The 26,553-nt window shown below is 42.4% G+C and overlaps 1 protein-coding gene across 6 annotated transcripts in view; it reads right to left on the bottom strand.

Annotated features, from left to right (window-relative positions):
• The window catches only part of pdxdc1 (pyridoxal-dependent decarboxylase domain containing 1), a 73,180-nt gene that overhangs the window by 24,339 nt on the left and 22,288 nt on the right, over positions 1–26,553 (bottom strand). For 2 of the 6 annotated variants that reach the window (XM_038820704.1, XM_038820706.1), the window contains exons 5-14: positions 20,521–20,670; positions 16,557–16,746; positions 15,375–15,443; positions 15,045–15,123; positions 13,575–13,659; positions 12,601–12,649; positions 12,135–12,236; positions 10,314–10,439; positions 5,540–5,590; positions 3,218–3,298 (exon numbers count right to left, since the gene is read on the bottom strand). In XM_038820704.1, the coding sequence (XP_038676632.1) occupies positions 3,218–3,298; positions 5,540–5,590; positions 10,314–10,439; positions 12,135–12,236; positions 12,601–12,649; positions 13,575–13,659; positions 15,045–15,123; positions 15,375–15,443; positions 16,557–16,746; positions 20,521–20,670 (982 nt within the window). The remainder of the gene's footprint in view (positions 1–3,217; positions 3,299–5,539; positions 5,591–10,313; positions 10,440–12,134; positions 12,237–12,600; positions 12,650–13,574; positions 13,660–15,044; positions 15,124–15,374; positions 15,444–16,556; positions 16,747–20,520; positions 20,671–26,553) is intronic. The other 4 variants (XM_038820707.1, XM_038820709.1, XM_038820705.1 and 1 more) reach the window with 3 other exon arrangements.

Genomic DNA, 26,553 nt, shown 5'->3' with positions numbered 1-26,553 from the left:
ATTGCCATGCAAGAATTAAATTGTCCTTCACCTATGTCAACGTTACTTCCTTTTACTACGCGTGCAAATAAAATGAAGATCACATTACATGCACATTACATCATGCACATGCAGTAATCCATCGTTTGGTTTGACACAGGATATGAAATAAACATTCAGAGCCAAGTATTGTTAGTTAATAGAAGAACAGCCATTTTCACATGGTCCATTTACTGTCCAAACAATTGTCGAACAAAGTTCTAAAAATATATTCTGTGTTTGGTGCAAAGGCAAAACACTTACGGAGCCACTCACGTAAGCATATCATTTTGTAGCATTGGTTAGAAGGCTGTTTAGGAATTACTGGGATTGTAATAATTCTTTTCAGGCACCTGTGCAGCTCTAACATCAACTTTATCCGGTGCTGCAGCACCACAATCAGTCATTAAAGAAATCTTAAATAAGTAAAACTGCAAATATTTACTATAGGTCTATTACGTTGCAGTAGTTTGTCATCGGTAAAAGGATAGTAAAAAGGAGCGTAACACTGATTCTGAAAGTATTTGGTTTAAAGTGGCAAGAATTGTGGAATTTACAGTGCAGGAGGCGGCCATTCGGCCCATAGGGCCCTTGGAAAGAGCACCCTACTTAAGCCCACACCTCCATCCTATCCCCATAAACCAGTTACCCCACCTACCCTTTTGGACATTAAGGGGCAATTTATCATGACCAATCCACCTGACCTGCACATCTTTGGACTGTGGGAGGAAACCAGAGCACCCGGAGGAAATCCATGCAGACACGGGGAGAAAGTGCAAACTCCACACAGACAGGCTGGAATTGAATCCGGGACCCTGGAGCTGAGAGGCAGCAGTGCTAACCACTGTGCCGCAGAGCGGCACTTATAAATAGTATAATAGTCTCAGACATTTTTTTCCTTATGGTTAATCAAGTATCCAATATTCCACAGGGACAGACAGGCCGAAATTTGTTACAAGGCTTTAACAGACAGATGGTCACAAGCTGGTAAAAATAATTTCAATACCATAGGAAGAATAAATAACGGATCCAGAAAACATTGAAATACATGGACAGCTTGTTTCACTCATCAAGTTGAGTAATGTTAGTATTTAGGAATGAGCACTCAGAGGTCAGATGATAGCACAGAACAAAACTCCCTCTTCTTTGCCCAACATTCCTCAGCCCCAACTTCAGAGCTGCAACCCTTACAGCATCAATGTGACCTTTATTTCCATTTCCCAAAGCAATTCATGCCAGGGCCCTTCGGGCATTAGGAAAACAAAGGCAATTTTAAGGGATCTATGCTTGCGTTGGTAAACATTAGAATAAGGTGTAGTTTTTAGTGAGTTTAATTTAATGTTTCGGTGTCTCGAAGGGTAAAACCTATAGTTAAATTCATGCTGGACAAAAGCGGTTGTATGTGTGAGGCTGGTTTCAATTCCAACTATGATATTGTGCTTAGAGGGGGCATGAAGAGCCTTGTACGGTAGAGAAGCATTGAAGTATTAGTTTAGCTGAATTTTACTGCAGTTGGAGATAGGTGGTGAGAGAGAAGGCAGCTCTCACACGAGAAGCAGTTGGTTTTAGAAGACTAAAGAGGAAACATCTCTCTCAGCCTTGCTAGAAGAAAAGTCATACTGTTAAGTAATGGTTAAGAAAACAGTTGCCAGGAACTTAAAGTCCAGGTAGTTAAGGAAAGTAGAGAAATGAAGAGAAGTTCCCAAGAAGTCTGAAGTTAATGGAATAGAGGAAACAGGGATTCAGAATAGGTTACCGTTGAGTAATCACAGAGTTGAAAAGGCATTTTATCATGAGAGACCAGAAAGATATCTGCAGTAGTGCAAAGGCTTGTGAAAAATCACTATAGTTTGGGAGACATGATTTGAAGTAATTGCGAAAAATCAATGCTGAACCTCGGAGTTTGTGTAAAAGCCTTTAAGACAAAGGAAACCTGAAGGAAGAGGTGTAAAACCTTGATGGAAGGAGTGGAGGGAAAGCATAATTTAAAACAGATTTGAGTGTGTGACCTTTGAAAGCTGTGGAAACTGGAGTTCAGTGAGGCAAGGTGATTCACGGTGTAAGAATTATCTGGAAGGTTTTGAGTAAAAATCGGCTGATATTTAATGGAGTTCAGCGAGGAGTGTGTCTTGTGTGTTTAAAAGGGGCTTTGTGTGTTAAGATGACCATTGTAGCTTATGATGTACTTTGTAACCCACGTTAATCTTAAAATCTGTGTAACTGTTGCAGTAAGGGGAGATAAAAGGAGTATTTTATCATAATCCAATTGTTTAATAAAAGCTTTGGGTTAAACCTAATTAGCGGCCCTGTGACTCTCTTCCTCCACATTTTATATTTTGAAAGAGAGGACATTATGGTCTTGAGTTAAGGTTCCATTCTGGGATCTTCCTGTCCAGTTATAACACCAACTGAGACTGTAACAGTGGGATTGCCAGATAATCCGGAATTATATTCACTTATTTGGATTGAGATGTTCAAATATATCACGTGCAAAAAGTATTTGCTTCTAATCAGCCTGGCTGAGTTTTAACTGAGGTGACAGACCAGCGTCAAGCGTACTTTGCCTCAATACTTATTCTACAAAATATATACAAGTGGAACTGGGGATTTTCCCCCCACTTTTCCCAACTAGCAGCTAATTATTTAAGATAGTAAGCTGATATATAGATGCAGGTATTACCAATGTCAGGCAATACATTCCAAATTGAACAGCCTTCTTGCCATCTAGATATTAATCTAGTTGAAGTAAATATTAGGCTATTTAACTATATTAAACTGGTAATATTTAAAAAAAATAAATTTAGAGTATCCAATCAATTTTTTCCAATTAAGGGGCAATTTAGTGTGGCCAATCCACCTACCCTGCACATCTTTGGGTTGTGGGGGCGAAACCCACGCAAACACGGGGAGAATGTGCAAACTCCACATCGACAGTGACCCAGAGCCGGGATCGAACCTGGGACCTCGCCGCTATGAGGCAACAGGGCTACCCCACTGAGCCACCGTGCTGCCCGAACTGGTAATATTCTGATGGATATAAGCACACTAAACTAGACAAAGCTTTTTGAAGTTAGAAAATTGGACACTGAATGGATCATGTAACCTCTACATCTTATAGCCACATATAATTAACGTTTCAAAAGAATTGGGTACGGGTTAGTAATAAACAGTTCAGCAAGCATCACTTTACTCCACCTACAATTGCCAAAAGAATATTCCCCAAGATATTTCCTACAGACTTTCCAGTAAATGTCAGTTCCTTAGGTTTGGTGATTACCTCCTGAAATGATTCAGAGAGACCAGCTTTATTACAAAAAATATTAAACACTGTCAACTAGAAAAGATCATTAAAAGCTCATTTAAAAATTACTCCTCTGTTGTGAAATAGTCAGAACAATATTTGAAATATGAGACCGTGCTTTACCCAAAACCAACAATATAATGTTCAACGGTGACCTTTATTTCTGAAGACTAAAGTTCTCTTCTCTAATCCAGACACCATTCTCTGGTACAAAAGCTGGGCACACAAGTCCCAACCCTCTGTTCATGCTGTATTAGAACAGCTATTAATAGTTCAGGAGGATTTTGAGGAATATAATAGTTTCCTCCTATCGCTTCTACAGGAGAGGGGCCTAGTCTGATGATTTTTTGCAAAAGGAATACATTATATACCTAGCAGTGAAAGGCAAGAGTTATTAATTTAAGAGTGGCATCCACCACAATAATCTGCTTTAGCTTCTTCCACAAAGCTCAATCTTGCTGCAATTTTCTTACCCTTTTCAGTCATGGTCTTAAGTTTGCAACTTTGGGATCCTAGTTAGCATATCATCTCTCATAAAGACTTCCTATTATTATATCTGCAACATCGCCAGTCTCAGGAAGTGCCCTGCTTTACCCTATCTGCTTCATTCGCGCCTTGGACTCAGATCTGACTATTCCAATGCCTCCCAACTATAAACGTCCTCATCTATAAACATTTCTGCTAACCCATCACCCCAGTTCTTGCTGACCTATTTTAGCTTCCAGTTAGTTGCCCAACAACTCTGGTGTAAAGTATCCACCCTTATGGTCATATCAATCATGACCTCATCCCTCCCCACCATGTAACCTTCACTAACCTAGTACCCCTCTGAGAACTTTGTATGCCTCTACTCTGGACTTGTGCATTCCCCACGCCGTTCCCCTCCAACATTGGCTGCTGTGACATTCAGACCCTGAGCTCTGCAATTCCCTCCTTAAACCTCTCCACCGCTCTTACCTTTTTTAAAACCCTCTTTAATACCTTTCCCTTTCTTCAAGCTTTTGGTTACCCTTCCTCATGTTTCCTTCTTTGTTTGATCAAGCTTCTAATATCTTAGAAGGTATTCTACAATTTTAATGTTATTGTTGTAACTGATCTATCGAGAATTCACATGGTTGATAGTTATTTTTAAAAAATAAATTTAGAGTACCCAATTCATTTTTCCAATTAAGGGGCAATTTAGCGTGGCAAATTCAGCTATTTTGTACATCTTTGGGTTGTGGGGGCAAAACCCACGCAAAGACGGGGAGAATGTGTAAACTTCACACGGACAGTAACCCAGAGCCGGGATCGAACCTAGGACCTCGGCGCTGCAAAGCGGCAGTGCTAACCGCTGTGCCACCATGCTGCCCGGTTGAGTTATTTAACTACCACATGTAGAAGTATAAAGATGCACAATGCAAATATTTAAATTCAAATACACACACAAAAATGTATATTTATTATCTTATGAAGTGAATTATTACAGCTTAAACACACTCAAAAAAGAGACTGATGAATAAGATTAATCATACTCATTTTTAAAGGGGTGCAAGTTTGAAAAGAAATGTCTTAAGACATTTGTTTTAAATAGGATATGACAATAAATTTTTTGCTTTCAAGTTGCAGAGAAACCAAAGTTGGAGCAGGAGGTCAGAATTAGACATGCACTACGTTTCTGTAGATATACTGCAGAAATAAACAGCTTTCCTTCCAACATTTCACTGCTCACAGATAGGAAAGATTTTAACAAGTTACAGTAAAATCTTTTTAATAACTGTTTATTAATTTAGTTAAAAATTCAAATCAAAATAATGTCACATATTAAGTGCACACTTCAAAAAAATTACACTAGACACGAGGAAATGCTGAATTACAAAGACAAAACTGAAGGAAGACACATTCTTTTAAAAAAGGCATCTTTTTCTCCAGCCCGCAATGATTGTGCAAACTTTACAAAGCGAACAGTCCACACTATATCTGTTCAGGACAGTAAGTTCTAATTTTTCCAAAACTCAAATGCAACAGTATCTTTCTTAAATAATTTCTGGATTACATCCAGCAAGTTGTTTTTAATTATTCCCAATTAACCAAGTATAATTAACTAAAATTGTGAATATTAAAATCCCCCTTCTGAAATTTTGTATTCTAAAGTTGCATTACCACCACTTAAGTAATCACCATGTGGTGCTTATTCCACCCAATTTCTAAATGTCATAAAGATACAAGTAAAATACATACCGATGTTCTGATAGAACTCAGTTTTCTTAAGTTCTCCAACAATCTCTGGCTCTAAAAAACAAATGAAACAACCGTTAGAATTTTTTTCCTCCTCTAACTCTGCCCCCTACCCGTCATTTTATTCCTTTAAATCCAGTGTGACGAAACTCCCTCTGGTGCCTCATCCAAATGTCATTCTTTATGCAAAAAGATGGTCCTGAGTCCTGACAAACTATCGGATGATGTGATCCACATTAAATCCAATCCTAATGGCATCCAATATCCATGAAGACTCACATCTAGTAGACATCATACAACAGGCAAGATTCTCGGGTCTGCTAGCTGCGTTTTCCCCTGGATAAAAGCAAATTACTGCGGATGCTGGAATCTGAAACGAAAGGGAAAATGCTGGAAAAGCTCAGCAAGTCTGGCAGCATCTGTAGGGAGAGAAAAGAGCTAACGTTTCGAGTGCGATGACTCTTTGACAAAGCTAACAGACAGAGCGAGTGGGAAATATTTATACTGTGGAGTGAGAATGAAAGATGAGTCATGATGTGTTGGCTAGTGTAGACTTGACAGATGAACAGACACTTCCAACACTGATGAAGGTTCAACTGAATTTTATTAACTACTTCTAACTAACTAACACACGATGACTGTGGGTCTAAATGATGCTAACCTAAACTAGAGACCCGAGTCTTGTCCGAACCAGTTGATTCTCTCAGCACGTGTTGCAAGTCTGTGCTGGGCTGGATGAGTTCCTGTTACACTGAGAGGCAGCACCCAGAATGAGTGGGAACCGCGGTGCCCTCTGCCTTTATAGTGTGTATATTCTAACTGGTGATTGGCTGCGGTGTTTGTACATGTTGACTGGTCCCTGTGTGTGTCTGCACCATGATATACTGGTAACCACAGAAACCCAGGGAAACTGGGTGCTAGTGGCCACAGATACTAAGGGGAAAGAATGCTAATGGCAGTCCCCAGAGAGGACAAAAGATGTGAAAGGTCAAACAGCAGGGAAACTATCAGAGGATGAACTGTAGGTGTGGGGGGGGGGGGGGGGGGGGAGGGGAAGGGGAAGAAAAGAGGAGAAAGGTGCAGGAAAGGTGGATAAGATTGGGGGGGGGGAATTAAATGTATATTAAGAAAGAAATAAATGGTAAAATACAGTTCAAATGAAATGAAAACAAATGGGTCGAGGTGGGGCTGATCATCTGAAGTTGTTGAATTCAATGTTCAGGCCGGAAGGCTGTAGTGTGCCTAACCGGAAGATGAGATGTTGTTCCTCCAGTTTGCGTTTCGCTTCACTGGAACATTGCAGCAGGTCAAGAACAGACATGTGGGCATGGGAGCAGGGTCTTTTGTTAAAATGGCAAGCAACAGGAAGGTCAGGATCCTGAATGCGCACAGACCGAAGATGCTCAGCAAAGCGATCACCCAGTCTGCGTTTGGTCTCTCCGATATAGAGACGACCACATTGGGAGCAGCGAATGCAGTAGACCAAATTGGATACAAGCTGCGTTTTCCCTTTGTGGCCACGGGCGTGGGTGCTCTGCCGGCGGACTGGAGGGTCAGCCAAGGGAGAATTCCACTGATGTTTTTTTCCTTTGCTCCATATGGGAGCGTTGAGGTGCCATACAATGTACCCAAGAACAATAATGAAAATGATTACCACAGGTAAACAGTAAAATTGCTGTCACAAGATTGACAACAAGACAAACATTTTGCCCATCTCAGTTCATCCATCCAAGAACCACTTTATGTTTAGTATTACAGTAATAAAGTTGTTCTAACGCTTGGGTCACTTCACTGCTAAAATCATGTTTACCGAGAACCGTTGCGCTTGAGTTACAAACTTACAAAATTCGTTGACCCAAAGAAACAAGAACATGGAACACCCCATATATCAAAAGTTTCTCACTGTACAAAACAAACACTTTCAAATCCTGGTCAGATTTTTGGGAATGGCAACAAACTGAAAGTGTAACATGCTGCATTACATTGTGTGGGTACTTATCACTTCTAATACGAGGAGGGAAGTAGATGTTGCAGAGATGACTGAAACACTGGGGTGTGAACGTCCAGGATTATGCCACATTTATACACTGCACTTGTCAGACCAGGCCTGAGGACTCTGTGCAGTTTATGTCATCATCCTTTAAAGCAGGCATGCACAAAACAGAGAGTACAAAAACAGCAACTAGAACCATTCTACATATAACCGAGTGTGTATTGAGAGACAATTAGGTAAACTTCAACTAACGGGAAGATGAGAGTTTCAATGAAGTAAATTAAATATTAAATTGCATATTATCCCAATTGGGTTAATGGACACACCATTCTGACCACAAGTAGACTTCATTCCATCACAGGGTCTCACTGGTCTGTTTCTTTTTTTTAAATTACTTTTTCTGAGTTACAAAACCAGAGCTCAGAATGTGGACAGGGGTGAACCCCTGATCCAGCTCCTTGCCTGCTCCAAAACCAATTCAAATTGAATCCAATTCATGATCCCCACAAGAGAGACATACCAGATCCGGGCATTACACCTGATCCCACGCTCATCTTAGCCAAAAGGCCTAGAACCGCTTTGCTTAATCTTAGCCAAAAGGCCGAGAAGCGATCACTGGCTGTTTCATACTGTCTCCTTTTGCTCCCGATGTCTGCCATGCACACTTAACCTAAATACCCTTTATGTCCATTTACTTGCACCTTTCTGCTACTATTTCCTCCTTGTGCCCCAAGTTTAATTTTCATCCTCATGTGGCCCCTCCCATCCCTAACTTTGTAACCTTATCCAGCCGTACAACTCCTGCAAAGCCTGACCATTATTATTTTTGTATCCCCCTTCCCTTCACCCCCACCATGAACTTTATTTTCCCCTGTTTGTGAATAGGAGGTGGACGTCGCTGGCTGGGCCGGTATTTATTGCCCATCCTTCACTGTCATTTCAGGGGGGCAGTTAAGAGTAAACCACATTTCAGTGGGTCTGGAGTCACACGTAGACCAGACAGGAAAGGACGCCAGGTTTCCTTCCCAGACAGGGGCTGTTTAACACACTGGGCTAAATCGCTGGCTTTGAAAGCAGACCAAGCAGGCCAGCAGCACGGTTCGATTCCCGTAACAGCCTCCCCGAACAGGCGCCGGAATGTGGCAACTAGGGGCTTTTCACAGTAACTTCATTATGAAGCTTACTCGTGACAATAAGCGATTTTCATTTCATTTCAAGAGGACATTAATGAACCAGATGGGTCTTTATGACAATTCACAATAGTTTCACGGTCATCATTACATGATGTTGCCTGGAATGGAGAGTAGGTCTTACGAGGAAAGGTTGAGGGTGCTAGGCCTTTTCTCATTAGAACAGAGAAGGATGAGGGGCGACTTGATAGAGGTTTATAAGATGATCAGGGGAATAGATAGACAGTCAGAGACTTTTTCCCCGGGTGAAACAAACCATTACAAGGGGACATAAATTTAAGGTAAATGGTGGAAGATATAGGGGGGATATCAGAGATAGGTTCTTTACCCAGAGAGTAGTGGGGGCATGGAATGCACTGCCTGTGGAAGTAGTTGAGTCGGAAACATTAGGAACCTTCAAGCGGCTATTGGATAGGTACATGGATTACGGTAGAATGATGGGGTGTAGATTAATCTGTTCTTAATCTAAGACAAAAGTTCAGCACAACATCGTGGGCCGAAGGGCCTGTTCTGTGCTGTATTTTTCTATGTTCTATGACACTTCTGGATTTTTATCAAATTCAAATTTCACCAGCTGCTGTGGTGGGATTCGAACTCGGGTCCCCAAAGCATTATTCTGGGTCTCTGGATTGCTAGCCAAGCGACAATACCACTATGTCATCACCTCCCCAAAATCCAAAATAACTCCTTTGTGATAATGGTAGTGGCACACTCCCACACACCCTTGTTTTATCTATTTCTCGGCAGTCTCTACTTCTCCACATTTCTCAAGTCCACTGGCTCTGACTCAGCTTTTGGTCACCACTCCTAATATCTGTCTTTGGCTGTGGTCGGGGAACCTTTGAATTATTAACATCAACGGTATTAAATACAGTAAATACAAGCTGCTGTAAATATGGAGCGCCCAGAAAATTGCTCAACAAAAAACAAACTTTAACTAATAAAAAGAAAATGAAAAAACAGATTTTTGAGGGAAAAAAACCCCTCAAGGATCACGTCTGGAATATCTCTCAGGCAAGTTGATGAATTCAAGATGTTAGTGAATTTCGGGTTTCTAAGAATCAGTGATATTTCTTGCCTTGGACTTTTACGATCTTGCAGAAAACAACAGCAACAGCTGCCGTCAGAAAAGTGTCTGACATAAAAATTCACACCTAACTTTGGGACGAAGACATCTTTGACTCATTAATAATCACTTATTAATATAATTCCAATCTAGTTAGAGAATACTTATATATCTTTCCAAATAAACGTTTCTTTTGCGCTTCAAGGCATATTTGAATATTTTGAAATCAATTTTTTTTCGTACAAATGCTGCCACACCAAAACTTCAAAAAGAGCAGATGGATTGTTTGAAGGTTTCTCCCACAAATAACATCAACATGTACCTGACTGGCCGAATAGAAACATGAATCAGGTTAAGCAGCCTAAAGAGTCTCTGTATGCTGCTCAAAAGACAAAATGGTGTGGGTGGAATGTCTGCCTTAATGTATCTACATTACCAAATTTGGAGCATCATTATATCGGAGAGCAATATTCATGATTTCCTTAATGATTGCTAAATACCATGCTAAAACAATAAACAGACACTTACCAACTGAGAAGCATACTTGATCCTGTCAACTATCCCATCATGTCCCAAGTACTGCAGAGAGAGCCAGAGGGGCAACGCTCGAAGTTTCTCAACCGGCTGACTTGTGGTGAGGCCTGCAGCTAGAGACTAAAATAATCGTTGACTATACCAAAGATTCTAGAGCTCAATAAAACCTTTGAAGATAGACACACAAGAGTTTAAACATTCGTCGTTTAAATCTGATGTCTGGGGTGGTTTGGGGATCAGGAAGTAAGTTGGGTACAGATGGAGTCTGGGTCATGTAGAGGAATAGGTCTGGAGGTGCTGGTGACAGCATCCATGGCTTTTTCGCCGGCTAAATATTCTGTGAATCTGGCGGTTGTCTCCAAGTTAAAAATATGGCAGCAACTACGTCAGCATTTCAAGCTGAGGGCGATGTCAAAGTGGGCCACAATCTGTAGGAGTCGCTTATTTGAGCCGGCGAGAGTGGATGCTGCATTAAGGGGCGGACAGATAGGGGCGAGAGAGGGGGAGGGATTTGTTTTTGGGAGGGATGGTTTGCGAGTTGGGAGGAGTTGAAGGAGAAAGCAGAGCTTGGGGGATCAGATATTTTCAGGTGCAGGGCTTTGTCAGCCGAGCATTTCCAACATTCCCCCAGGCACTTCCGTCCACCTTGCTGGAAAGGATTCGCTCATGTGCGGGGTCGGAGGAGGAGGGCAGCACATCTGGGATTTATAGGCGGATTATGGGAGAAGAGCAGGTTTCGGTGGATGAGGTGAAGGCCAGGTGAGGGGAGGAGCTAGGGCCTATTTTGGAGGAGTTATTTATTATATGAAAATGAAATGAAATGAAAATCGCTTATTGTCACGAGTAGGCTTCAATGAAGTTACTGTGAAAAGCCCCTAGTCACCACATTCCGGCGCCTGTCCGGGGAGGCTGGTACGGGAATTATAGAGCTGGTATTATAGAGTAAATGCTACATCATTCTGCATGAGGCTGATTGATACAGCTAAAGGTTGTGTTCAGGATATACCTCATCAGGGCCAGGATGAGTTGGGTTTTTGAGCGGGTCAAGGATAAGTGTGAGCGGTGCTCGAAAGGCCCTGTTCACCATATGCACATGTTCTGGTCCTGTCCCAAACTGGTGGGCTATTGAAGGCCCTTTTTCCGCACCATATCAGTAATCCTCAATCTTGACTTAGAGCCCTGCCCATTAGTCGCTGTATTCGGAGTGTCGGACCAACCAGAGCGGAGGACGGGGGCGGATGCGCGAACATTTGCATGACTGCTGGCACGGCGATGAATACTGCTGAGCTGACGCCACTCAGTGCCGAAGCATGGCTGGGTGATTTAATGGAATTCCTGTACCTCGAGACGGTCAAGTTCCGATAACAGGGTCAATTGAAAGGTTCTAGTGTAGATGGCAGCCGTTCATTTGCAAAAGAGCTGGTCACTTAACTTGTGTGTGGGGGGGGGGGGGGGGGGGGGGCAAGGTCAGTGAGGGGAACAATTATTCTGGGCAGTATTATGGGTGTTGGGGTTCAGGTTACTTTCGTTGCTTGTTTTTTTCTGATATATGTATTGCTATTGTTGTAATGTGAATTGTTTCTCCTTTGAGTATGTTCAATAAAAATATGGTTTAAAAATAATTTTGAAGTCTATACAGTGAATTGAATATTTTTCTGGATTTTTTATCCAATATTTGGTGCAGTTATTTACATTAACACAGAAAATAGCAGTTTCCAATTATTGTAGACCATACAATCTTTTAAATTTATGAAGCTAAACTATACATTTATAAATTCTCATTGCATGTTTGTCTTGAAGCAATAAAGCTCTTACCAGTGAAGGATCCTCATGTCTATATAGTGTCACTGCAGGCACAGCTGGGAGGCCTAACCAAGGTCCTAAAGTCAAGGTCATGCTGTCACATTTAGTTGCAGCCTGTAAACACAAGAGTCAAACATCTGTACTATCCACACCTTAATATAGTCTTAAACAGTAGATTGACAGCCATATAAAGGTAAAGTCAAACATTGAGGATTTATTCCCAAATTAAGAATAGGATGTAATCTCCCATCTTTCTGAAGTAATTATCCATAGTGCACAAAGCTCCAGAGGCATCTCCCTCCATTTTGTATTTGTTGTTTACAATGCATTGTCTTAGAATGTCTCATCGTGCTGGCTCACTGAATATTAAATTTAATCTGCCAGAAATTCCACAGGCATCCAGGGATCAGATAAAGCATAATACAACACAATGAGTAAAATTATCAACTACTTCATTAAAACCTAAAATGTTACTAACCAGTACGGATGAGGAAACGTAACCAAGTGTCAACGTGGCCAAATTAACACTGTAATAGAAAAATTAATCTAATTTTAGTCACACACCAGAGGTCAGTCAAAAGAGGGCACTTCATGGAATCCGAAACCTTGCTGACTGCAGATTATTGCTTCCCCTGCCTAACCTGGAGATACTTCACACCTACAGTTTGGCCAAGATCAACACAGATTGGGGATCAACCTTCCTGGACTCAGTATCATTACATGTGGGCATTTGCCCACTGACCCCTAATCCTTTTGTGTAAATTCTGGCATAGGCAAAATCCTAACATGTCACCTCTGTACTTTTGCTCAATTTTGAGTGCATATATTTGGCAAGAAAAGGACTACAAGTACCAAACAATGAGTTACCCGTTGGAGAACAATGTTAAAATTAGTTACATGCAATTTATTCATTTTTAATGAGCACATCAATTTCTCAGCTGAATATACGTACAAATGTAAATCTTAAAATGCTTCCATCACCAAACTATTTCTTTGGGCCAATCGCACTAAACCTTCATGTAACTTGTTAACTTGGTGTGGGTGGCACAGTAGCACAGTGGTTAGCACTGTTACTTCACAGCGCCAGGGTCCCAGGTTCGATTCCCGGCTTGGGTCGCTGTCTGTGCGGAGTCTGCACGGTCTCCCCGTGTCTGCGTGGGTTTCCTCCGGGTGCTCCGGTTTCCTCCCACAAGTCCTGAAAGTCGTGCTTGCTAGGCAATTTGGACATTCTGAATTCTCCTTCTGTGTACCCGAACAGGCGCCAATGTGTGACGACTAGGGGATTTTCACAGTAACTTCATTGCAGTGTTAATGTAAGCCTACTTGTGACACTAATAAAGTTAAGTTTTATTACACGAATGCAACATAATAATGTGGCATGTTCATAGGCCAAGAACATTTTGAAGTAAATTTAGATTTAGCATTGAACTTGGTTAAAGTGCTTATTCTTACCCTTCTACATGTAACCACATCTTGTACTGATTGCAGAGTTCATTTAACCGTGCAAGTTTATCTGTATGTCCTGCGCCTGGTGTGCCTAAAATAAAGTAAACAAAAAACTCCATGTGTAGGAGACCCATTTAAACTAACATACGTCAAATATCACCTCCAGCCACCCCATTGGCAGTGTCTATAGCACTTATGTCAATGCAGGTGGTGGCTTTAACATCAATACAAAGCCTTTCTGTTTAAGCATGCTAACGTGCTGGTGAGAACTACATTTAAATAAAGGTACTTTAGTTTAGAGTTAGCAACTCGTTTGTCAGAAATGCAGTTTGCTGACACGATTCCTGGTGAGGATAAATACGTCTATAGTACTCATGTGGTATAGGTGACTGCATGCCAGCAGATTAACAACTTGAAAACCATCCCAAGGCAAATGATTAGTGAGCCAAAGAAGCAAATACTAGGAGGGGGTTACCAAAAGGTCAGTCAAAAAGATGGACTATGAGTTGGGCCTTGAAGAAGGGGAAAGATGAGAAGTTTTGTCGGGGCTTTGGGAGTCCATTCTAATGCACAGGGCCAAAAAGGCCAGAGACACGGCTAGCAATTGTAGGGTGAAGGGAAAGCAGGTGGACAAGACATCCAGGTCAGAGAAATTAAAGGTTTAAGGGGTTGTAGTGTTGAAGGAGTTGGAAACAAGAGGGAGGGCCCACGGTTAAAAAGGGAATTTAGCATGACAAAAATTTTAAACAAGAGGCTTTAAAGGGACTAGGAGGCCCTGTGGATAAGCAAGGATAGAAGTGATGGATGAGCAAGATAGAACACGGGAAGCAGAGTATTGGCTGAGCGGACATTTACAGAGCATGAAGGATGGGTTTCAGTAGCAAATGGTGTGAGGTAGCGGCAGAAGCAGGTGAAGCTACATGAAGATGTTGCTTTTGCAATATTTAACAGGGAGGATATTGTAGTCCATCCTAGGCAAGATGTTGTACAAGCAATTTGACAGAGAAGCAGTGGAGAAACATGAAAGGTAGTACAGAGGTAGAACAGGGTGCCAGTGCACTTGTGGAAGATGACTCCATGTCAGTGGATCACATCATGGAGCCATTGAGCTTGGAGAGAGCATAGAGGGGGATAGGAGAAAACACAGAGAAAAAAGATGCAGGACCAGGGTTAAGCTGGGCGAAGGGAGGACCAGTTTTGGTGATGCTTGGGATAGGAGCAGGGGCAACCAACTGAATCTTAGTGAGAAAGAAATCCAGGAACTCCCTGCATTTGAGCAGAGAGAATAAGATAAGGATTGTGGGATTAGCTGACACTAGGACTGTGATCTGATTTTGTTTAGAATGCCAAATCTGATTAGTCTCTCTTCACTAATGAAAATTCATATGGATAAATGAAAATGTGGCAATTGGAAGTATGGGTAACTGAAGTGCCAATGCATATAAAATCATTATTTCTCTCTGCTTTATTACATACCTGCATTTGCTACAAGTAACAGAGGAAGTTTTCCACAATCAATATCATCTTTAATAAGCCTTTCCAGTAGCGCTACATCCTGTCAAAGCAATAAATGACAAACCATTACAGTGAGGAAAATTGGAGCTTACATGCCTTAATGCTAGTGAAAGGGCGTGTTAAAGAGCTTTGATATTAGTAACTGATCTGCAGGCAGCAGGAGTTCTACAAGTATTTAATGAAGGACAGGATAGAAAATACAACCCAGCCTAACGGGTTTTTGTTACAAGGGCTAATGGTGTGAATTCCCATTTCTCCTCTACCTGCCAATATTATAAATCAAGAACTTACCATTTGATGCTGAGATCCAAACATGGTGTTGCAAGGCACGCTGCACATACAGGAAATCGGAAGACCAAGCTACAATCAGGGAAAATTTACACAATTTATTTTCAGTATAACATATGTCCATATTTTCCGGAAATGAATACATTTTTCTTTTCAAAATAAAAATACATTTGGTGTTGCAAATAAATTACAATTTACTGAAATAGTCTCCAGTGGTCTTCACTTCTACCTACTGTGAAGAGTGCATGCAAAGTGGAAACTATACTGGCATGGCCGTAATACTTAACTGCAGTAAAAGAGATTTAATGGTATTGCAACAACCTGAAGTAAACAAAGTTAAACATGGGGGAGGGGGGGGGGGGGGGGGGGCGCGAGAAGAGAAGAAGGGATTTCTCAGCGTCTTCCATGGGCTGTTCCTTTTCTTATCTTTTTAAAAGCGGGCCCCAATCTTTTAAAAGTCTAAGTTTCTGGTGGGACGGGCTCTTGATGTTGTCTCTTCACGTTTCCCCCCTCAAACGGTCAGAAGATCGGCATGAAAAGCCGTCGGCACAGCAGGCAGACGACACTCCATTTTTCCCACCCGAGGTGACAATTTGAAAATAAATCAGAAAACTCCGCCCAATTGTTTCCTGTAATTTTTGCAAATATCTATACTTTCAAACTTGTACTGAATAGAGATGAGGTGTTAAATATCACGCATGCGAATCTGGTAGAAAGCTTGGCCCACTGAGGGGGGGGTCACCTTTGGTAGGATCCGAAGATCCCTCTGGCGAGAAGGGCTGGAAAATCCCACCCAAGGTATTTGGTGTCACTATTTCCTGAGACTTCTAAGCATAATGCTTCACTACAATTTTGAAGGTTAATGTCAGCAGTGTTGATGCACCCCTATTGTTCCCCATTTCTAATATTTCACTTGTGCAGTCAATTCAATCGAGCAGAATGTTCGGAAACCTTCAGAAACAGAACTGAAGAATAACATAGAACTGAAAATATATATTATTCCAAATAATGGGCGGTAAAGAATGAATTAATAAATATATTGGACGGCTCCCTCATATCTGTAGTTATGTGCCCATTCACATCTGACCCTTTTGTCATATATTGGCCCAAAACCTATAGTTTGCAATTAATCCTATTTCAGATGTAATTTTGAATATAAAATATTAGCAAACGCAATGCATTTACCTGGTTACAGATATACTGGCCCAGGCCTGTTCTACAGGCAGAACTAATATAGAGGACAGGAGATTTGTTATGCAGGACGTTAAAACCTTCTGTTGCATAGTCATCATAGCTTGAATGAATGATGAGTTTGCAGACTTTCAGCAGACCTTCTCGATCATCTTCGTGATAATAGGCAGAACCATTTTCATACCTGAAGAACAAAGCTCAGTGCTCAACTCATGATCCTGCACTTTAATCCCTGGCGTGCATGCATGTGCTCAATAATAAATATATTTAGAGTACAACTATGCCTTCTCATCACAGGAATGCACAGAAATGTACCCTCCTTGTGAAGTCAGATGGGAAATCTGGAGATCAGAATGACAGTCGGAACTGAAGATATTCGCTTGGGTGAGGAAGCTCAAAGGATTCCTGACCCATGGTGTCTATCTCATCGAATGGTAAATCTTACAGCTTCGAAGGCTGTGCCTGTGCTCTAGTTCTTGTTCTCCAGTTTAATGCCACAACCCAGCTTTTCTCCACTAACCCCACAAATCAGCCTTCTTCAGCAAAATGTCCAATTGTCTTCTGAAAATTCCAACGGAATCTGCTTCACCGTTCATATAATGTTCCAGATTGATTGATTTATTGTCACATGTACTGAAGTATAGTGAAAAATATTTTTCTGCAGCCAAGGGAACGTACACCGTTTGTACATAGACAAATTAATTAAAAAATAATTGAGAGTACACTGACAAATGGTACATCAACAAATAGTGATTGGAGAGCAGCAGAGGTATATGAATGTGCTTCTCATTTCTCCTTTAGTTCTTTTGCCAATTATTTTACATCTATGCTCTGTACTTGCAAACTGACATACCAAATTGCAGTCTATGCACCACCCCTCCCCTATTGCCTCACTGTTCCCTATCTCTATTCTCCTCTCGCACCCGAACCCTCCAAGGAATCGGTGCTGCTCTAATTCTGGCCTCTGGTGTATTCCCAACTTGAATTGTACCAACATTGGTGGTCGTGCTTTCTGCTGCCTCTGCTCTATAAATACAAGTTGTTTTGGGATTAAGTCTCTCCTCAACCTTGTCTGGTCTAAGGAGAACAATCTCGGCTTCTCCAATCTCTCCACGCAACTCAAGTCTTTGGCACCATCCAGGTAAATCTCCTCCGTACTCTCTCCAAGATTACAAGCTCCTTCCTGAAGTATGGTATTTAGAATTGAACATAATACTCTAGCTGAGGCCTGATCAGTCACTGGCAAAGGTTTGGCAAGATTTCCTTGCATTTGTATTCTGTGCACCAAAGCAAGTCTCCCATGTGCTTTCTTAGCCACTATCAACTTGTCCTGTCATCTTCAAAGGTTTTTGCGACATCTCAAAATAGTAGCATTTAAGATTATACTGCCTTTTAATATTGTTTCTCCCAAAATAGATATTGCAACTTATCTGCCTTAAACTGCAACTGTCTTCTGTTTGCCTCTTTCACCAAGCAACACCTGTCCTGTAAGAGACCTTCCTGTTTACTCGCTTTGTTCCCATTGTTTTTATGTTATTTTATTATTTTGGTCCGTGGACCAAGATTCGGAATGTGTCTTTAAGCAGAAAACTCAAGGCTGAAGCAGCCTGCCGACCAGGATACGTTTCCCAGGTTTGTTTATACTCTTCAGCACCGAGTGGATCTTGGGAACCAGGTTTGGAAGGAGTCAGATCGATTGGTTGGTTGGCAACTGGTGGGTTGGCCAGGGACAATGTTCTGCCTGACAACGGTCAGTGATTGGTTCCTGCGTAATCATAGATGCTCTGAGAGAACAGGCCAGAAGCGTTTAGACCTTGGAAGTGAAAATAACAGTCTCTCTCTCTCTCTCTCACGCCCCTGCTTGCTGAAGTGAAAGGACTGCTTTATTGTTCTGACAGCAGTCAGTGACTGGCACAGCGTCTGCTGAGATCCTGAAATGATGCTGAGACTGCAGAGAAGGTAGACAACCTTGCCAGAGAAAACCACCAGAAGGAAGAAGTATCAAAATGGAAGTTGAACTTCAGAAAGACACTACCTAGATATCATCCCAGATATATATTCTTTATTTTGGCGAGGCAGTAACATAATGGTATTGTCGCTGGACTAGCAATCCAGAGACCCAGAGTCATGCCCTGGGGATCCGGGTTCGAATCCTGCGATGATAGATGGTGTCATTTAAATTCAATAAAAAAATCTGAAATTAAAAGTCTAAAAGGTGACCATGAAACTATTGCCGATTATTGTAAAAACCCACCTGGTTCACTACTGTCCTTTAGGGAAGGAAATCTGCCGTCCTTAACTAGTCTGTCTGCATGTGACTCCAGACCCACAATAATGTGGTTGACTCTTAAGTGCCCTCTGGGGTGGGCAATAAGTGCTGGCCCAGCCAGCGACACCCACTTCCCATGAGCAAATTTTAAAAATGTATTAATATTTTCTTTCCCACTTGTTTGTGTGTATATATATATATATATATATATATAGATATACACACAATTGAGAGAGAGAGAGAAAAAGGGTGATGATTGGGAAAGGTACTAGATAGTTAGTTACATCTTCTGTCTGTTTAATTATAATACTGTCCATAATAAATGCCTGTGTTATGACTCCGGGTCAAGTGGGGCTGGAATTGACCGTGCCAACAGCCCATGATGCCTTGACACTCCTTGTTTCTACTATTTTCCTCACCATTGCATTACCAAATTTTGTACTATCCTCAAACTTTGAAACTGTGCTCCGAAAAACCAAATCCGGGTAATGTATAGAAAACAAAAAATAAAAGCTCCTAATACCAGCCGCTGGGGATCCCAGTGCATAGTTCTCTCCAATCATAAAAATGTTCATGCACCACTGTCGCCAATCCTTAACCAATTATACACACCAGTTATCAGCATTCCTTTGTTTCCATGTGCTTTTAATTTCTCAATTAGTCAGGAATGTGGTACTCCATCAAATGCTTCCCAGCACTTCAAAGACCTCAGTCAGATTAGCAGGCCAGGATTTGCCTTCAACAAATGCAAGCTGACGGACCCGGTTTCTCTAACTGAGAATTAGTTTCGCTCTTGACCAAAGTCTCTGGCAGTTACATTCGATTGACTGGTCTGCAGATTTATCCCTCTCCCTATTAATAGCGGGGCAACATTGGAAATCCCCCAGCTCTCCAATATCCAAGGAGGACTAAAAGATTATCAGAGCTCCTGCCATCACTAATCAAACTTCTCTCAGCAACTCAGGACACATCCCATCAGAACCGGATAATTTGCTAATCGAATGTTAATTTTACTCCTCCAATATTTCTACTCCCCCTTCCTTTACTGCACATTAACCTCATTCTCTTGTGAAGGCACATTCAGTAGAACAGTCACGTCCTCTACCTCCACAAGACATGTTCTCTTTATCCTTTATAAGCTGTGCCATTCCTTTTATATTATGCACGATGATAAAAGATTTTTGGATTCCCTTTTAATTATCCTCGGATTTTATGTCTCTGATCTCCCTCTCTCTTTACTCTTCTTAGTTCCTTTTTTAAATTCCCACACAGCTAGCATAATTAAAAGGACAGTGGGAGAATGCTGGAATGCAACATGCTGCACCATATGGTGTATTGTGCGGAATTGTGCCACAGTGGTTAGCACAGTGGCCTCTCGGTGCCAAGGACCCGGTGCAATTCCGGCCTTGTGTGACTGACTGTGCACAATTTGCATGTTTTCCCAATGTCTGCGTGGGTTCTCCCCAGGTGCTTCTGTTTCCTCCCACAGTCGAAAGATGTGCAGGCTTGGTGGATACAGCAGTGGAGAGGGCCTAGGTAGCGTGCTCTTTCGGAGGGTCGATGAAGACGCAATGGGCCGAATGGCCTCCTTCTGTGCTGTAGGGATTCTATGGATTCATATTACTGTTCAGTTTTCTTAAATGGAATAATATGTAGTCACACGTGCTTTGCACTGACAAAAACTATTACCTGAAAAGTCTGCACAACCAGAGTGTAGAATCCGACAAAATCCTAGTGGTCAGCTTTCGCAGTCTTTCTTTGTCCAGTACAGAGATATACGCTGCCAAACTGTGACCCAATAAGGACATATGGCCCTGCTCTCCAACGTTCTGTAATCTGCTAATCAGAAAGATTATTAAAATCTAGCATTAGTTTTCATGAGAAAATTCCCTCATGTTAAAACGCAATTGGACACAAAATGCATTAGTAAGGAAAGAACAAGTTTATCAAAATACAACTGTTAACATTATTTTACATAGGTTCTAATCTTGTACAGCATTAAAATTAGTGCCTTGCTGCAACATATCTCTCTCAACATATTTTACTCTTGTTTTCCTTTCCCAGATTTCTCCACTGTAGATGTATTAGAACCAATGGCTGACTTACCAATACCAAATGCTTGGAGTCCATGTGATGTTCACAGACAGCAATCTCCAAATCCCATTGATTCGCAACTTGAAGGTAACTATCCTCGATAATCTCAGATCTTTAATCAATTGTTTCTGGAAAAGTCTTTCGTCTGACTTAGAATGTCAAGTGTGCAATGTAAAACTGAACTGCAAATTAACAGGTACTAGAAGATTGGTTCCAATTGACCCTATTCATATCAGATTCAGGAACATTATGTATTGGTTACAAACCACCTAGGTACTTCATATTTGAGAACTGCTACAAAGAGTCATTTTTGGCAAAGCTTCATATTACTACGCAGAAATTCAGATGAAAATCCAGATATTAAGTAAATACAAATTGCTCAGTATTATTGACAAGTACAGTTAGCTGATTTGATTTGCTGATAGGGTTATGATCAAGTAAAGTTGAAGGAGACTTGTATGGTGCATAAAAAACTGTTGGGCTAATTGGCTTGTTTCCGAGCTGTGTGTACCACGCAAATATGAACAATCTTTCTTGCTATATTTAAGAATTATCTTGTGATGTCTTCAACTTTTTGGCAAACCTCCATAATTTGTTGATGCCATCACAGAAAATGGCATTGAAACATCGGGCAGAATTCACCGCTCCCCATGTGTCCTGGGAGAATCGCGGGAGGCCCCCCCGACATTTTTCACACCCCCTGGCGCCCCCCGCGATTCTACCCCCCCCCCCACTCGAAAAAAATCGCTGCTCGCCGTTTTTCACGGCAAACGGCGATTCTCCGAGCCAGATGGGCCGAGCGGCCGGCCCTTCACACCCGTTTCAACACGGCAGCAACCACACCTGGTCGCTGCATTCGTTAAACGGGCGCCAGATGCCCGTTTGGGGCATCTAGGGGCCCGATTGGGACGGGAGCACCACGACTGTGCTCGGGAGGGGACAGGCCCGCGATCGGTGCCCACCGATCGTCGGGCCAGCGTCCAAAACGGACACACTCTTTCCCCTCCGCAGCCCGGCAAGATAAAGCTGACACGTCTAGCCGGGCGGCTGAGGAGAAAGACGGCCACCGCGCATGCGCGGGTTCGTGCCGTCTGCGCGATGAAGTCATCCGCGCATGCGAGGGTTGGAACCGGCAACCCGCGCACGTGCAGATGACTTCACAAATGCGCCGGACGCGCGACATGATCGCTGCCGAGAGAGACGGAGGCCCGCTCCTAGCCCCCCCCCGAGTGGGGGTGAATTAGGTGCGGGGAGCGGGCTCCGAGGCCATCGTGAACCTCGGCGGAGTTCACAACAACCTTCACGCATTCGGCCTCCTGCGGAGAATTCCGCCCATCATCTCCAGGTCGAAGGGCCTTTGGCTAAGATCAAGTGTCAGATCAGGTGCAATGCCCTTTTGTCAGTTTGGATCCCGTATGGCCCTCTGGTGGGGAGCATGAATTAGATTCAATTAGAATTTGAATTAGTTTTTGGAGCAAGCAAGGAGATGGATTATTGTCATGCCCCGTCCACTCTACACATTAGCTTTGTAACTTTAAGGGAATAAAATGTAAAAAGAAACTGCATGGAACATCACAAACCAAAAGAGAAAATGCTGGAAAATCTCAGCAGGTCTGACAGCATCTGTAAGGAGAGAAAAGAGTAACGTTTCGAGTTCAGATGACCCTTTGTCACAGCTGCATCCCAACATTTCTTCATTGGAGCAGTTCATCATTTTGTTCTTAATTTTTGGTGGTCTGGCTATTGGCTTAGAACATAGAGTGCAGAACATAGAGTGGGGCTAGTTTAGCACAGGGCTAAATCGCTGGCTTTGAAAGCAGACCAAGGCAGGCCAGCAGCACGGTTTAATTCCTGTACCAGCCTCACTGAACAAGCGCTGGAATGTGGCGACTGGGGGCTTTTCAAAGTAACTTGATTTGAAGCCTACTTGTGACAATAAGCGATTTTCATTTTCAGAAGGAGGCCATTCAGCCCATCAAGTCTGCACCGACCCACTCAAACCCTCACTTCCACCCTATCCCCGTAATCCAATAACCCCTCCTAACCTTTTTGGACACTAAGGGCAATTTAGAAGGCCAATCCACCTAACCTGCATATCTTTGGACTGTGGGAGGAGCACCCAGAGGAAATCCACACACACACGGGGAGAACGTGCAGACTCCGCACAGACAGTGACCCAGCGGGGAATCGAACCTGGGACCCTGGCGCTGTGAAGCCACAGTGCTATCGTGCTTGCGAGGGCATGCGTCCTCTTTTGTGTACTGGCTGATTTTTCCCAAGAGAATGCATCTCATACATCTAAGAGTGTGGGGCAGGACATCTGCTCCCCAGCATATTTTGTTGTCAACTACAAGAGGCTTGTGAAGAAACGACCTACTGAGGCGACTAAACTAATCAATAATTCTTCAGCCCCACCAAGTAGGAGGGAGGAATACTCTGTTTCTAATTATAGCGCCTCAAAACAACATGGGAGAAAATAGGGACAGAGTGGGCATCAATCTGCATCACACCACACTGCTGTCCATTTTCTGACCAAAAAACTAACACATTGTGGTTCAGAGGTTGACTTCTTAATTTTCAAAACAGTGTTCTACTACAACATAATTTTACAAATTCATTTTACTGTAAAAACTTTACTTGTCAAATTAAAATGCTTCTCCTAAATTTATTATATCAAAGTAATTTAAAACTATCTTCGTAATCCAATAAAATGAGGTAATTGGATTATAAAGCTAATTTTTTGGCAGCTAAATTTATGACCAATTTCTAAAACCAAAGACGCCAACTAATTTAATTGATTGTCAACATTCGGGTATTAATGTTCTGACCTAGGGGGCAACCAGTATTACTTAATTGAATTAAGTGCCTTACAAGAATGTAAAATATCATTAATTTGTCTTATTACCAACGAAAGCCGTGGGGACGCTACAGTTCAAGATGTTTGTTATGGGGTTTATATTTCTTGCTTGGTTTATTCCAGATTGAACCAATACTGCACATGAATGGCAGTGTTGTTTCCTGAATATGAATTGCACTGATAATTTGTAATATCTGAAAACATCATTAGTGCTTCTCAGTTTGTATTAAACCAATAAACTTAATGTACACTAATTAATTTTCCCAAGAAATGTTATTCTACATACCATTTATTGACGTTGTATAAAGTAAGAAAAAACATCCGTAAAGCATCTTATCTTTCAAAAATGTTCCATAGCATTTTGCATATACTGGATTACTTAGAAATGTAATGGTTGTGTTGGTAAGTAAATAATTACATAGTAATGGGACACAAACAGTTTAGATAAATGACCAATTAATCTATCTGGTAATGTTGGTCTCGGACATGGTCAAGAATATGGAAATAAATTCCTGACCAGTGCCATTGGACCTTGAATGTCCACATGATCTGTCACAAGGTAGGTCAGCACCTCCGATAATTCTGGACTCCAGCACTCTCTCACTACTGCACTAAATGGAGTGTCCAAATCCAGAGTGGTGCTTGAACGCACAAGATCGGACTCCGCGGCGAGAGTGATATGAGGTGACGCAAGATGGCTGTACTGTGTCCATTTGGATTGTGAATTCTAGTCGGTGTGCAATTAAAGATATTGGGCGAGATTCTCCGCAAATGCGGAGAATCGTAAAGGCTGCCGTGGGACAGGCCGTGACCCACGGCAGCCTTCACGGCCACTTCCGGGGCCGATTCTCCCTGGCGGGCGGGGCTAGGAGCGCGGCCCCATGCGTCAAGGCCGCACGTCAAGTGTCACGGCGGCTGATGCGGCCGATGACATCACACGCGCATGCGCAGGTTGGACAACGCCAACCCGCGCATGCACAGTTGCCACCTTTCTCCTCTGCCGCCCGGCAAGACGTGGCGGCTTGATCTTGCCGGGCGGCGGAGGGGAAAGAGTGCGTCTGTTTTGGACGCTGGCCCGACGATCGGTGGGCACCGATCGCGGGCCTGTCCCCTCCCGAGCACAGTCGTGGTGCTCCCGTGCCAATCGGGCCTCTAGATGCCCCAAACGGGCATCTGGCGCCCGTTTCACAACAGCAGCGAGCAGGTGTGTTTGCTGCCGTGTTGAAACCGGCGTGAAGGGCCGGCCGCTTGGCCCATCGGCCTTGGAGAATCGCCGCTCGCCATAAAAAACGGCGGGCGGCGATTCGTGGCGTGGGTCAGGCGTGGGGGGAAAGAGAGAATAGCGGGAGGGAGTGAAAAATGTCGGGAGACCCTCCCGCTATTCTCCCACCCGGCGTGAGGGGCGGAGAATCACGCCCATTGTCTTTTCAAATGTTATGTCCGGAGTTGCTCATTGTATAAAGCTAAGTGCTCATAGTTATGTGTTTGCTATTGATGCCCAAAATGGTAGGAGCAACTAATGCTGATGAATTTGTAGGATGAAAGATGATCAAGGCTAGTGGGGAGAAAGCCTAATTACTCTTCATCAAAAAGCCAAGGAAAAAAGGAATCAGTGCGTCCAGGAGCAAAAACTAGGAGCAACAACCAAGATGGTCCCCTGGGCTGTACTCATCGCTCCAAATACGTCCCTTCGTCTCCTGGAAGGTATGAATCATGTGGTACATTATGCTATGAAGTATATGAAGAGTACCACATTACAAGAACAACTTGCATTTATATGGCATCTTGATAGAAAATCAGCACAAATATATTAGGAGGCTTAACAAAAATCTATGCTGAAGAGGTAGGTTTTAAGCAAGTCAAAGGGGAATGCAGAGAATTTCAGGACTGAGGGCCTCGATGGCACAACCGCCAACTGTGAACCATAGGAAGTGAGAGCTGCACAAGAGATAGCAACTGGTGTAGCACAGTGTCTCAATAGGTTTCTGGCTGGAAGAGATTGCACTGTTGGGGGTAGAAGAGGTTTAAACACAAGGATGAACATTTTTAAATTGGAGATATCAATACAAGTCAGCAAGCACAGGGGGGTGAAGGGTGAGCAGGGTTTCATACAGGTTAAGATACAGAGAGCAACATTTTGAACAAGCGGAAATTCATGGAGGATGTTATGGCCAACCAGGAGGTTGGAAAAGTTGAATTTGAAGATGACAAAGGAGTAGGAGAGGGTTTCAGCAACAGACAAGGCAAGGGTGGAGATGTACAATGTTATGGAGGTGAAAGTATGCTGTTAAAAAATATAGAATCAAAGTTCAACTCTGAGTCAATCAGGAGGATCATGTGAAGTCTGCTTCAATCTACATAAATGGTTTTGTTCCCAGAAATGTCATTTTATATGCAAGAGTCATCCAACATTTAATAACAAAATTAAAATTAGCTGATGGTAGTCACGACAACCTGCTTGGGGCCCCTGCATTGTGAGTTCAAGCCAGGTGCAAACCTACTTGTGACACTAATAACAATTATTTAAATCATGGTGCAAAATTGGTGTGGTAAACACAAAGAACATATATATTTGACTCAGAAAACACATTTTCCTTCAGCTTAAATGCATTCAAGACTCAAATTGCTTCTTGAACTAGTCTGAAACATCATTCAGTGTTCAGTGAGTGCCAGCAATTTCCCATTAATATTAAAGAAATGGTTTGTTACTGCTGAAGAGTTAGCATTTTCATGTAAATTTGCAGCACTTTTCCATCAAACAGATTTACATA

Source organism: Scyliorhinus canicula, chromosome 15 (genome assembly GCF_902713615.1).
Source record: "Scyliorhinus canicula chromosome 15, sScyCan1.1, whole genome shotgun sequence".
Classification (NCBI taxonomy): Eukaryota; Metazoa; Chordata; class Chondrichthyes; order Carcharhiniformes; family Scyliorhinidae; genus Scyliorhinus; species Scyliorhinus canicula.
The sequence above is the reverse complement of the archived record's forward strand: the minus strand, read 5'-3'. Positions and strand labels throughout refer to the sequence as shown.